At 42.8% G+C, this 13,551-nt stretch overlaps 1 protein-coding gene across 4 annotated transcripts in view; it reads left to right on the top strand.

Moving 5' to 3' along the window:
* The window catches only part of SMARCA2 (SWI/SNF related BAF chromatin remodeling complex subunit ATPase 2), a 164,805-nt gene that overhangs the window by 23,061 nt on the left and 128,193 nt on the right, over positions 1-13,551 (top strand). For all 4 annotated transcript variants that reach the window (XM_080912453.1, XM_080912454.1, XM_080912455.1 and 1 more), the window contains exons 4-5: positions 2,717-3,166; positions 12,399-12,660. In XM_080912453.1, coding sequence (XP_080768579.1) covers positions 2,717-3,166; positions 12,399-12,660 — 712 coding nt within the window. The remainder of the gene's footprint in view (positions 1-2,716; positions 3,167-12,398; positions 12,661-13,551) is intronic.

The raw sequence follows: 13,551 nt of genomic DNA, 5'->3' as shown, positions 1-13,551 counted from the left end.
CTGGGTAGACAGCGGGAGACTAGTACCTCAACTTAACTCCTTGTGTCATATCTTCCTACTACGAAAATGGAAGTTTGCCTTCTTATCCTAGATTCAGAGGTGGGAAGAAAAGTGTTTAGTGATCAACTTACACTTGAAGGCTGAATATCAGCTTCATGAACAGGGGAAAAAAAATCAATTACAGAAGTTAAGAATCTTATTGATACCCTACCTATTGTTATAAATACTAACCTGTTGGAATATTTATGCTAGCATCTAACAGGCTGACTCCAGGAAGATTTCTTTGGCTCACTTACATAAACAACTAACCAGAACCCCAATCTTGGAGTTGTACGTTCCTGTTTGAAGTAGGGATTTGGGTATTGAGACCGAGCAGTTCCTTTCTTGGGTAGGAGTTCCCCATGTAGTGATTCAGTACTTAATAATCAAAAGAAGACCACTGATTTTTTTTCAGGGATTGTGTTAATTTGTTTTCCCTCTCTGAGTAGCAAAACCACAGTTAAAAGTAACTATCATTTACTTTGCCTTTGCCACCCACCTCTGGATCTCCGTGGCTGTGGAACTCTTGTGCAGACTTGATAATTGGTTCAAAAGCTTGGTGGCATCTAGTAGCCAGGCCCGTGGTGACCTTTGTAGTAACCATCAAATGCACATGCTCATCAAAGGATCAGGATGTTTCCTCTGCATTTTACTTTATTAAAGTTGGTACTTTGTTTGAAGCTAAAGCAGCTATCGAATTCTAGTAGCCACTTGGTTCCTTTCTTCCCCACCCCAGGTCTATCGAATTCTAGTAGCCACTTGGTTCCTTTCTTCCCCACCCCAGGTCTATCAAATTCTAGTAGCCACTTGGTTCCTTTCTTCCCCACCCCAGGTCTATCGAATTCTAGTAGCCACTTGGTTCCTTTCTTCTCCACCCCAGGTCTATCGAATTCTAGTAGCCACTTGGTTCCTTTCTTCTCCACCCCAGGTCTATCGAATTCTAGTAGCCACTTGGTTCCTTTCTTCTCCACCCCAGGTCTTTCTCCGACAACACCCAGTCATCTGTTGTTCTGGGTATTATTTAGCACACCACCTTCTGAAGTGATGCCCTTGAGATTTCTGTGTTTTGACTTTTCTTCCTTCAGAAAAACATACTCTATTTCCTCAATTTGGCATGTTAAAACCCAAGTCGGTGCCTTCCTTTTTTGTTTGTTTGTTTGTTTTTGTGATATCCTAAGTGTTATGCCTGAAGATTTTTGAAAATTTAAAGACCTGACGTATTTTGACAGAATAAAAATTGAATGTGTGCATTAGATCCAGACAGATTCGACTTTAAAAACTGAGCTACAGGCCCAGCTGTGGTACTGCACATCTTTAATCTAGTACTTGGGAGGCAGAAGCAGGCAGATCTCTGTGATTTTTTTTTTTTTTTTTTGAGGCCAACCTGGTCTATGAAGTGAGTTTCAGAGCAGCCAGGTCTACAAAGAAATTCTGTCTCAAAAAAACCAAGCAAGCAAGTAACCAAAACAAGCTGTGCTGCAAAGATTTACATTGCGTGCCTCACTGAGCCTCTGCAGCCTTACCTTAGAATGTGAAGTAACAGTATCTTCTTCAAAGGGCTGCCTGCACATTGGATTGGCAGTATAAGCTCTCCCCAATGTGCTTTGCTCTTTCTGCCATTCCTGTGCCTACACATGCCTGGCTGTCTGTCATTGTCATCTAAATTCACATCTCCCTGGTGATACCTGCCTTACCTACAGTGGAATAGTGTTCTATGACCACTCCCCTCCCAGCATTAGTGAGACTAGTGATTTCACCAGAGACCAATATTGTAGGAGTTGAAATGTCCTAGCTTCTTAACCCCCCGCCCCTTCCTAGAATAAGCTTAGGTAGTTTTATCTTGTTTATTTATCCCAAAGCTTCTGCAGTGGATTAATCTTGGAGACCTGATGCAACAGCTGGCTTGGTAATGCGTCATTTTATTGGCTATCGTCCCTCCCCTGTTTCAACTCTCCATACTCCTGTCAGTGTCCCCGCACCTCCGTATAAATTACCTGCGCTCAGTCCTTGGTTTAGCCTGTTTCTGGACAAACTCAGTCGAGATGCTGTGTGCAACCATTCCCCAGCGACTGCGGCACTAGCCCCTCCTTAACTGCCAGTCAGTCACAGCTTGCATGATAATCAACCAAATAATACTTGATTTCTTCATAAGACACTGTCTGTTCTGTACAGAGCCATGTTAGACCTCTTCATGTTTTGTTGAATGGCTTGGAGCTACTTCTAATGTAGAATACTGTCCTTCATCGTTGTTCCTGCAGGTGGTCTAACAACCACACACAGTTTGCCTTCTAGGGTACAAGTGGCTATTGATCATTTGAAATGTGGCTAGAGAAATCCAGATGTTCTTTGAGCATGAAATACAGGATGTCAAAGACCTGTGATGAGAAAAGAATACAAAAGAGCTCTTTTTGAAGTGGTAATCTTGTGGGTGTTAAGTAAACTGTCATAAAGTTATCTTGTTTCTTTGACCTTTTAAATGTACCTACTAGATAGTTTTAAATTGTAGAAAAATTAGATTATGGATTAAGCTTCTAAATTATATATAATTTTTAATATATTAATACCTTAAGTTTCTATCATGTAGTGCTGCGCTAGGAAATTATTCAACCCCCCCCCCATCTCTCTCTGTCTGTCTCAGTCATCTGCTATAGCCTGTGATGTTATGTTTTTATTTTAGGTTATATGTCACCACATCCGTCTCCTTTGGGAGCCCCTGAGCATGTCTCCAGCCCTATATCTGGAGGAGGCCCAACCCCACCACAGATGCCACCGAGCCAGCCAGGGCCACTCATCCCAGGAGATCTGCAGGCCATGAACCAACCTAACAGAGGTCCCTCGCCTTTCAGTCCGGTACAGCTGCATCAGCTTCGAGCTCAGATTTTAGCTTACAAAATGTTGGCCAGGGGCCAGCCTCTCCCTGAAACTCTGCAGCTTGCAGTCCAGGGAAAAAGGACCTTGCCTGGCATGCAGCAGCAACAGCAGCAACAGCAGCAGCAGCAGCAGCAGCAACAACAACAGCCCCAGCAGCAACAACAGCAGCCCCAGCAGCCTCAGCAGCAGGCACAGACACAGCCTCAGCCACAGCCACAGCAGCAGCCAGCTCTTGTTAGCTACAATAGACCATCTGGTAGGTTAATACACAACCAAATGAATATCATTCTGGTCCAGCTTGGATAAGCAGCCTCTTGTACAAAGAAGCACTAGGTTGGTAGATGCCATTGAGATTGGCTAGCATTCTTGGTTCCTGCTATAAAGAGTCCTAGAGCAGTTTTTCTTAATTGGAGACCCTCCTGCAAGCTGGGAACCTTGGGAAAAAGCACATAAACACTAAGCACATTCTCCTAAGAGTTGCTTGAAAGGCTGTCACTATACTCCAAGCTAGGAACCCTGTATCCTCTGCATCCAGCTATAGAAGTCCCTGCTCAAATTGGTCCCCACCCGAGTCTTTTCAATATTTGTTGATTTATTTATTTCTTACCCTTTTGTTGGAATAACATTTATGCATTTGATGAGACCTGTTGTAGGAAAAAAAATTATCAAACAAAAAAGCTGAAAATGTGGGAAATTTTAAAAAGGAAGCAAGACTCTCCGGGTCAGGGATGGAGAGCCCACAATAGCCCCCTGCAGTTACCACTGCTGAGCTTCAAAGAGGACTTGAGTTTTCTGACAGAGCCACAGTGAGGTGGGGTCACGGATCTCATTCTCACCATTCAGAAGGAAGTTGCTTCCCAATTTCTCAGCGGACACAGCAGCGTTTCTGGCCTAGGAATATAAAGTAGATCTCCCAGGTGTGATTATCCTTCAAATTACAGTCATTCCTTGGTGTTGGAAGCAGATTGCTTCTAGGACCCCAGCGGATGCAGAGATCTGTTATGTTCAAGTCACTTATATGAAATGTGGTGAGGCATTTGCATTTAAACTATGCATATCCTTTCTGTGTACTTTATCATCTGTAGATTATTTAGGAGAAATACGGGCTACAATGTGAATGCTGTTGGAATGGTGGATACACTGCATTGTTTAAAGAATAATGACAGGAAAAAGAAGTCTGTACCCACACAGTATGGATACATTTTTGCCCCTGAGTAATTTTTATCTGTGGCTAGTTGAGTTCAGAGAGTTGGGACCCAGGAATATGGAAACCTGACTATCATTACATCATCATTATTGCTGCTGTAAAAGGCTTTGCATGACAGAAACATTGGAAACATTTATTCATTGCAGGGTAAAAGATCCACATGCTCTGTTTCTTAGACTCCTTGGGATAAGAATCAGAAGCTATGATTACATAACTGAAGGGGTCGATGTTGTCCTTTGCATGGCCTTCTGAAGACATGGCTTTTTCATGTTGGTAGAACTCAGAGGTACAAGGAGTTTTAATGTGCTCCTCTATGAAGGTGCATTTCTAGTATGTTTCTCAGGATAGCTCTGAGTGAAGATGCTTACTCCACAAGCCTTTACGGATCATGAGTTCCATCCCTAGAACCGACATAAAGGTAGAAGGAGAGAAACAACTGCAGGAAGTTGTCTCTTGACCTTCTGTACATGCATGTTGTGGCACACATGACCCTTTCCCTAATCATTCATTCATTCACTCATTCATTCAATCAATCAAGTTTTAAAATAGAACTAGATAAATAGGGTTTACGGTTTAGCTGTAAGGGCTTTAGAGAGTGGAGATTACAATGCTCACCAGGTACAAATACCATCTCCCATGAATGGCTTCCACTCATTTGGGTAAACTGGGAAGCTAATGACCATAAGAACAATGAATCTGAGATTTTTGTCCTAGGTTTAGGAACTCAGGTAAGGAGAAAGGATTCTTATTAGTATATTTTATGTAAATATTTTAATTTTTAAGTTAGTGTAACCTTTTCTGATAGATTTAGTTTTGAAAAAAAATAGAGATGCCTGGAAAATGAACTCTTGTAGGTTGTAGGTTTGGCATTAGCAATAAGTCTAGTTGCTGGGGAGATGGCTTAGTGGGTAAGAGTGCTCTCTATGCAAGCAGCGTGATCTGAGTTCAAGTCCCTAGAACATGTGTGTAGAAATCAGGTGTGGTAGTGTGCATCCGTAATCTGGGTGCCGTGTTGGAGTGATTGGTAGGGAGACAGGAACATTGTTGGTACTTGCTGGCTGCCAGTCAGACTCTACATTCAGTTAGAGATCTCAAGGGGATGAGGCAGAGCCTGGAAGAATAGGACACAGGACACCCATATTTTCCTTCTGACCTTCACCTCCCTACTCACACGCTTCCTTATGCACTTCACACACACACACACACACACACACACACACACACACACACACACACACACACAGTTAATCATTTCTAATGGGTGTACAGCTGAGCCATACAGCTGTCTAATTTCAGCACTTGGGAAGTAGATGTAGGAGGGTCAAAAGAATATCTTCAGTTATATCATGAGTCTGAATCCCGTGAGTTCATGCATTGGGATGTATGAAACCCTGTTATAAAACCGAAGCCCAAAACCAAACCAGCAGAAACTTGTATCTCATGGTTTCTGAGGCTGGAACTTCCAACACTATCAGTATGTCGGCAAATTTATCGTGTGCTGAGTCCTTGCTTCCTGGTTCATAGAAAGCATGTGTGTTCTCCCCTCTCACACTATAAGGGGTGAGGAAACTCTGAGAGCTTTTTCTCATGGCTTAATTTTCTCTACCTCCTAATACCATCTACTTGGGGATTTAGATTCCAGCATAAGAATTTGGGGAGATAAAAACATAACATTTAGAACATAGAACGTGGGTTTTTTTTTTCTTTGTGTGTGTGTGTGTGTGTGTGTGTGTGTGTGATTTTTTAAGACAAGTTCTTTCTTTGAAGTCCTGGCTAGCTTTGCACCTGTAGCATTCTGTCTGAATAAGATCGGTGTGCACCGACAACTATCAGCTTAGCAGTTGAGTTTTTAAAGAAAACAAATTATTTCAAACCCAGATTTCTGTGTGGCGGCTACAAGGGAGCTTTTTAATAGATGGAGGAACCAAACAGTATCATTGGAAAAGCCACCTCAAACTCTGTGCAGGAAAATGGTACACTGAACCCTCAGTAAAATTGGAAAGCTCTAAAGATAAAGCTCTAGAGAATTTGGCCAAAAGGAAGAAGCACCTTTGTGTGTAGTTTAGCCTCTGTGAACCTGTTTGCTTACTGGTGCTCTGCCATGCCCTTGGCACATGTCCCCTCTGCTGCATAGAGGGCACTCACATCCAGACCCTAGCAGCTGTGACCTGAAAGCTCATATTCTTGATCATTTCCCCCAAAGGGCTTTTTCTTGACTCAAATCCTCCAGACCAGGGAAAAGATCTGCAAAGTGTGGGGGTGCCTCAGCTCTTCCCACTTGTGCTTGAAGAGTGAAGACCATAGCTTCCTGGCACAACTTCTTCTCAGTCTTCACTCTGGGCACAGTTAACAGAACTTGTCATCTTTGTTTCCCAAGTCTTAGTGCATGAGTGATTTGAACAACCAGGTTTTACACAGAGCCCAGCTGGTTACATCAAGATAGCCAGTACCGGGGCAGAGCGAAGGAAACCAAGTGATGTCCCCAAGAGGTTACATTATGGGATTTTGCCATATAAGCATAATCCATAGTTCATGGAGTGTGTCTTGGGGTAGCACCTGCCATGCCATAGGCCCCCCAAGGCATTGATGAGCAGGTTTTAAATGACCTGGTCTGAGCAGAGAAACATTCCACAGCATGAAGAAAGTAGGATGCCTAATTCCTTGTCTGAGAAACCTTCCTACCAATTAATGGCTGGTTTTGTGTCAATTTGGCACAAGCTGGAGTTATCACAGAGAAAGGAGCCTCAGTTAAGGAAATGCCTCTATGACATCCAGCTGTAAGGCATTTTCTCAACTAGTGATCAAGATGGGAGGGCCCAGCCCATTGTGGGTGGAGCCATCCCTGGGCTGGTGGTTCTGGGTTCTATAAGAAAGCAGGCTGAGCAAGCCTTGGGGAAGCAAGCCAGTAAGTAACATCCCTCTACGGCCTCTTCAGCAGCTCCTGCTTCCTGCTTGAGTTCCAGTCCTGACTTCCTGTGGTGATGAACAGCAATGTGGAAGTTTAAGCTGAATAAACACCAACTTACTTCTTGGTCATGATGTTTTGTGCAGGAATAGAAACCCTGACTAAGACAAATGGGAATGAATGAAGTAGTGAAATTTAAAGGGAGAAGTTTGTGTTATCTGAGTACATCCATGTAACTAATTCTTCACACCAACTGAATCTAACTGTGCCTTAATTTTGGGGGGACATTTCCACAAAAAGGGGTGGGGGGTAACCCTTCTTAACTGTCTGCCTCTTTGCCTATTCCTGCCGTATCACATCCCTGTCAACAGAAGGACTTCATTTTATTACCTCATGTCTTTTGAATGTCCCAGCTTTTGTGCTTGGTAAAAAGGAAAATGGGCAGATAGTTGTTTTCTGGACAAGGGGACAAGAAGGCCCTGGGTGAAAAGGGAAAGAAAATATCTCTTTGTAACAGAGTAACACGCCCTTGCTGCTGCCGGGAGTGTTGGGCCTGTAAAAGTTGGGCAGAACTCTGACATAGAAGGCCAGACAACCTTATTGCAAAATGGCATTTTAATAGACATTTTTAAATACACCTAAATAATGGAAGGATTTTTAAATCAATATTAAACTAGCCCCATCCCCTTTATAAAATATTTGTTCATAAACACCCTGCCAATCTTCCAGGAAAAAAAAAAGACATTTTAATACATGCGCTTCTCCTAAAGTGGTTAGGTCCCTTCTGTCTCCTTTCCTAGGGTACTTAATGAACAAAGGGAGCGTGTTACAGCTCTGGGTTGGTCTTCCTTCCCCGGACCTACTCCAGAGCTATAGTCCACCGGAAGTGACATTGTTCCATAGCCGGATGCTCTCCTGGACACTGCGCAAGAGTGCTGGACGGGGCTGGGGCGGGGCGGCGGCGGACTTGTCCGCCACTTCTCAAGCTAGCCTTGTCCCTTGCTCCTGTGGGCAGTGCTCCAGAGGAAGACATTTCTCTTTTCGTTCTGATTCGCTTTTCCTCTTTGGGATTAAAGCGGAATAAAAATGAGAACTGAAAACGATTGTGGTTTGGGGAAGGTGAAAGAACAACCTTATAGTGGTAGGAAAAGAAAGTGGGTTTTTTTTGTTTTGTTTTGTTTTGTTTTTTACTGGTCTTAAATGCCTGTCTTCTCATTTCCTTTTTTTTGGGGGGGGGGAGTGGGTGTGCATCTGAAATTATTTGAGATACTCAGTTTAAATATTCTTTACTTCATCTATTTCTTTTCCAACCTGTAGAAATCACTTACATTTCTCTTTAATACCGAGTGGAGTGGAGATTTGCATAATCACCCTGTGTGCTGAGTGGATGGAAATGCTGTGCAGGTGAGGCTGCTGCGCAGGTGCTTTAGTGAGTGCGTGGCCCTATTCAGATCCGATGGGATGGGACTGGACCACTTTCTGGAGAGACAGGCGGTACAGATTCGACTTTGGTTCCCAACATAAGGGCGGAAGAACATTGACCATAAGCCTAAATGCTGGAGTGAGAAGCTAAAGATTCAATCTGTGTCCAGTTTGAAGATGAGGGGTACACAGTGGGTGGTTTTTGTGGCCTGAGTCCAGTGCTCTCTGTAAGCCCCCTGCAGCACAGCACAGAGTTGAGTAGAGGAGGCTCACCCTGAGCATAAGTGCAGGAGGCTACATTGAGTTTCCCTGTCTGTAAGTCAATGCATTTATACAGTCCATCAGAGAGAGGAGAAAACAGACCCACACAGTAAAAATAAATCTGAGTTTAGCTAGGAGATAGAATTTGCTCCTAAGTAACCCTGATCGCAGCTTTCAGGGTGCACACAGCAAGTCCACTGACCCAAGGAGCATCTGTGTTGGGTTGTGTGAAACTGCAGACATGTTTTGAAATCTGACCCAGAAAATAGCTCCCCAAGTTGCCAGTTAAGATGGTACCCAAATTCTGGAAGTGCTTTCTTTGGTCATGGGGTTTTCTGTTGTATGGTGTGCAGTGATTAAATTGGATTTTTTTTTTCTCCCTCTCCTTGATCAATAAAGATGAAAAAGTTGAGCATGTAGTCAGATAATCTCACTGAAGCTTTATGACCACACCATGAGAGAGGTATTATCATTGTCCCCATTCTGCAAATGACAAAATAGTCACAGGACTTGGTAACTTGGTCAGCTTCACAGAGCCGGTGGGGTAATCGAGCTAAGGAAATATTTTTCTTTCATTTTTGGGGGAGGGTATCACTCTTGTGTTATTTCTTTTTTCTTAGAGTTATTTTGTTTGATATGTATGAATGTTTGGACTGCCTGTGTGTATGTTCATCATGTATGTGATATGTATGAATGTTTGGACTGCCTGTGTGTATGTTCATCATGTATGTGATATGTATGAATGTTTGGACTGCATGTGTGTATGTTCATCATGTATGTGCCTGGTGCCTGAGGAGGTCAGAAGAGACATCAGATCCCCCTGAAACAGAGGGTTGTGAGATACCATGTGGGTACTTGGAATTGAACCTGGGTCCTCTGTAAGAACAAGTGCTCTTTAGCGCCTAGTTGTGCTGTTAGGTTAGATTTTGGAATATGTAAGTCTATGGTTGGGTTTCTGTTTCTCAGTATTAAGGATGAGTTCACCAGATTACAATGTAATAGGATAAGGCTAACAAGGTATATCAGGCTTATTTTGGAGATACACTGACCAGGGGTTGGGGGGGGGGCTATCTGACATTGCCTTTTCTTTTTCTCCCATTAAATCCTACCTTTGTACTTCTAGGTAGTCTGGCTATGAAGCGGGTTGGTAGTCGTGATAAGGATTGCAACCAGCAAATGTGTACTGGTGCTAGACTCACCAGCGAGTGTGTACTGGTACTGGACTCGAGGGATGTTTTTATCTTTTGAACTTAAAAAAGGAGGAAAAACACTTTGACAGTGAAATTTATGGTAGCCATTGTGATGCTATTTTACCAATAACTATAGATTTTCTTCTAGAAAATATTTGTACTTTGAGAACCTGAAAGTGGTAACCTTATCATTTAGTATGTTTAGACCACAGCTTCTAACATATGTGATTCTACTTGCTCAGAGGGTAGGAGCTCTTGCCACCAAGTCTGAAGATTGAGTTTGATTCCCAGAACCCCTATGGTGGAAGGAGGGAACTGACTCCTGCAAGTGGTCTTCTGATATCCATACATGCACTAGATGCATGCCCCACCCCCAAATAAATAAATAAATAAATAAATAAATGTTTTTTAATGCTAGAAATCTATATGTTCTGTCATTTGACTAGTCATACATAAGACAAAGCAAAGGACAACACATACCTTGATTTAAAGACCTCTCAGGAAATGTATTCTAAAACCTACCCTACATAATGCACAACACTGCTTAACAAGCCTGGGCTTTAGTTGCTTTCTTACATATGGATGAGAAAAGTTCTAAGTAAAACATGTAATGAAGATCTATGTATTTTGTAAAAAACCTCCCATTCAGAAAAATAAATTAAAGAATTTAGTTGAAAAACCAACTAGAGCCATATATTTTACCTCAGACCTTTTCTTAATCATATATTTCACCCCAGACCTTTTTTAAATCAACCCTCAAGTATCCCAAGACTATAACTTAAAAGAAGACTTTAGCTGAGCAGTGGCGGCACATGTCTAATCCCAGCACTTGGGAAGTGGTACAGAGTCTGGCTCCAGGCCAGCCAAGGGTATACACAGAGACCCCAGGGGAGGGGGAACAAAGAAAAAATGTTATCTAGGTCTGTATTTGGGAAATTGTACCTAATTTTTGGAAGAGAAAGGAAAACAGCATGTGCCTGCTATTGGGAGAGAGGTACCTGCACACACACACACACACACACACACACACACACACACACACACACACAAGCTTCCCCAAGCCCTTTGTACTAATTTTTCCACATTCCCCATGTCACGGTGCTTGCTTGTTTCTTTCTCTGGATTGTCACTGAAGTCCTCTAAATGGCATTTGTCCGAAGTTGAAGAAACGTGTTCCATTTTTCATAATGCGTGCCTTTGTATAGTTAATTATTGTACTTTTTTGAAGTTTTGGACTATGATTATTGTTCTCAATGGATTTATTGGGTTTTTCCCCCACCCCCAGGAAGCATATAAAGAATACTTGGATGAATTCTGCTTGTGGTTTTAGCATCTGCTGACTGAGAGTCTTCAAATTTTTGTTTTTATTTCCTAATGCATCTGGTACCTTCAGTAATGGTATTCAATTTTAAGGAAACTGAGAACTCACTTGGGGAAGAGTTGAAGCCCTTTTTATTTTGGATTTGTATTTAGCAGTTAATTCAAATTCCCAAAACTTGTTGCAGAAAAATGGCTAAAACTGAATTGAGCTATACTTAACGATTTGTTTTGTTGCTTAGGGACAGGGTCTCCTATAGCCCAAGTTGACCAACAACTCTTGAATTCAGCTCTTGCCTCTACTTCTGACATGCTGGAATTATAGGTCTATGCCTCTGTGCTAAGCTTCAGAGACAGGCTAAAGATTGCATGCCATTGTCTGATTTAAAAAAAAAAGGCTTTCTTGAATCTTAATATTTGGTAATTTTTGTTAAGGGAAACGAGCACATTTTACCCCTAATGTTGAATCGTTTTAGAAATACTTTACTTCTGTGTAATTAAAGTAAGATTCACTTCCTGAGATTCACTATAACTAAGCCTGAAATAAGCTTCCAGAACTGCTAAGGAAAGGTATGCTCCTCTTTTAGCTCCCAGTAGACCAGTTAGCTCTTTTAGCCCTAGGCACTGGCTCTAGTAGCCTGCATCAGCTGTTGGGACCGAGGCCTGTTTTGCAGGAACTTATCAGCAGTTTGCTAAGTGAGACCTTGGGGCCACACTCATTGCATCTGATTATTGAAGAATCTCTCTCTTTCTCTCTCTCTCTCTCTCTCTCTCTCTCTCTAAGTTTGAATCCCCCTGTAATTTAAAAAAACAAACACTGCAAAATGTGGCATTAAAAGTTAGCTTGACATTTCTTTGATTTATTACAACTAGGAGTCATTATATATATATATATATATATATATATATATATATATATATTTTTTTTTTTTTTTTTTTTTTTTTTTTTTTTTACAATATTCATTAGTACATGCCATTTCCCCGTGGGGTATATGCTAGGCCACTTTTTTCTCAGAGCTTTTTGCCCTTCATTTTTTTTCCTTCCTTTGTACCCTCCATTAGTTAGCTCTTGTGTTTTAGACCCTGGTAGCCTTGAACCTGGGGTGGTGGTTGATGGGTGGAGGAGAGAAATGGTCAGCAGGGGTCTTCCCTGTCCTGTCCTGCCTATGTTCCTCTTGTCTCACAGGCCCTGGGCAGGAGTTGCTGCTGAGTGGCCAGAGCACCCCGCAGAAGCTGTCAGCACCTGCAGCCAGCGGCCGACCTTCACCCGCACCCCCAGCCACCGCCCAGCCCACGGCCACAGCAGTGCCTGGGCCCTCGGTGCAGCAGCCTGCCCCAGGGCAGCCGTCTCCGGTCCTGCAGCTACAGCAGAAGCAGAGCCGTATCAGCCCCATCCAGAAACCACAAGGCTTGGACCCTGTGGAGATCCTGCAGGAACGAGAGTACAGGTACCACCAGGCCATTCCCAGGGCCAGGGGCTGACATGGGGGCACTGGGAAGGGTGAAGAGAAGCCAGAGAGAATTTACGCTGTGACCGTCATTTCAGAACAGTTTGTAGAGAAAGTTCACATGCTTTTGGGTCGGTCCTTATGTGTTGCTGAGTAGGACAGACTGACTTTTTCTCATTTGGTGGGAAACCTTTATGCACTGGAATACAAAGATCAAAGCAAACCCGGAGTTCCTGGATCTCAGGGAACGTCACCTCACACTAGCATTATGAGATTATCTGCTTGTGATCTGGAATAACTGATGATTTAGTCGTGTTGAATGTGTCTGGGTCCATCCTTCAGAATTCTGGTCCAGCTCATGGTAACTGGAAAGCTACTACATGGCTCTGTGCAATGTGTTCTGTGTTTTAATTCACTCTTTTAGTCTAGAGCTTGGCCCAACTTTGGGAATAAGCCTCAGGTATCTGTCTTCAAATGGGATCCTTGGTTAAGCTCCTAATCCAGGCACTAGTCACCTGATTTGACACAGTTGTGTCTAAATTAGGCATTGGCAAACTTTTCCTGTAAAGGACCAGATGGAAAACATCTAATGTTTTACAGGGCCATATGTCTTAAACACAGATAGTCAGCTCTGTCCTTTTTGTGGGAAAACACCAATAGACCATGGCGTCTTGGCTTTGTTCCAGTAAAACTGTATTTAGAAAAGCAACTATGGACAAGCTCTGAGACACAGACATTACTTAGCAGACCTTTCAAGTCAGTGGTTAGCAACCATGAAAAACCGAGTTCAGGTAGAATTAAGACGAAACAAAACTAAGGTGAGTCCTGTGGCCAGTCTGGAAGTATGCTATGTCAGGAACCGCTCTGTTGTCTTGGACAGGTTACACCACT

The sequence above is a fragment of the Micromys minutus genome (assembly GCF_963924665.1).
Source record: "Micromys minutus genome assembly, chromosome: 2".
NCBI lineage: Eukaryota > Metazoa > Chordata > Mammalia > Rodentia > Muridae > Micromys > Micromys minutus.
This window is presented reverse-complemented; position numbering and strand designations above follow the sequence as displayed.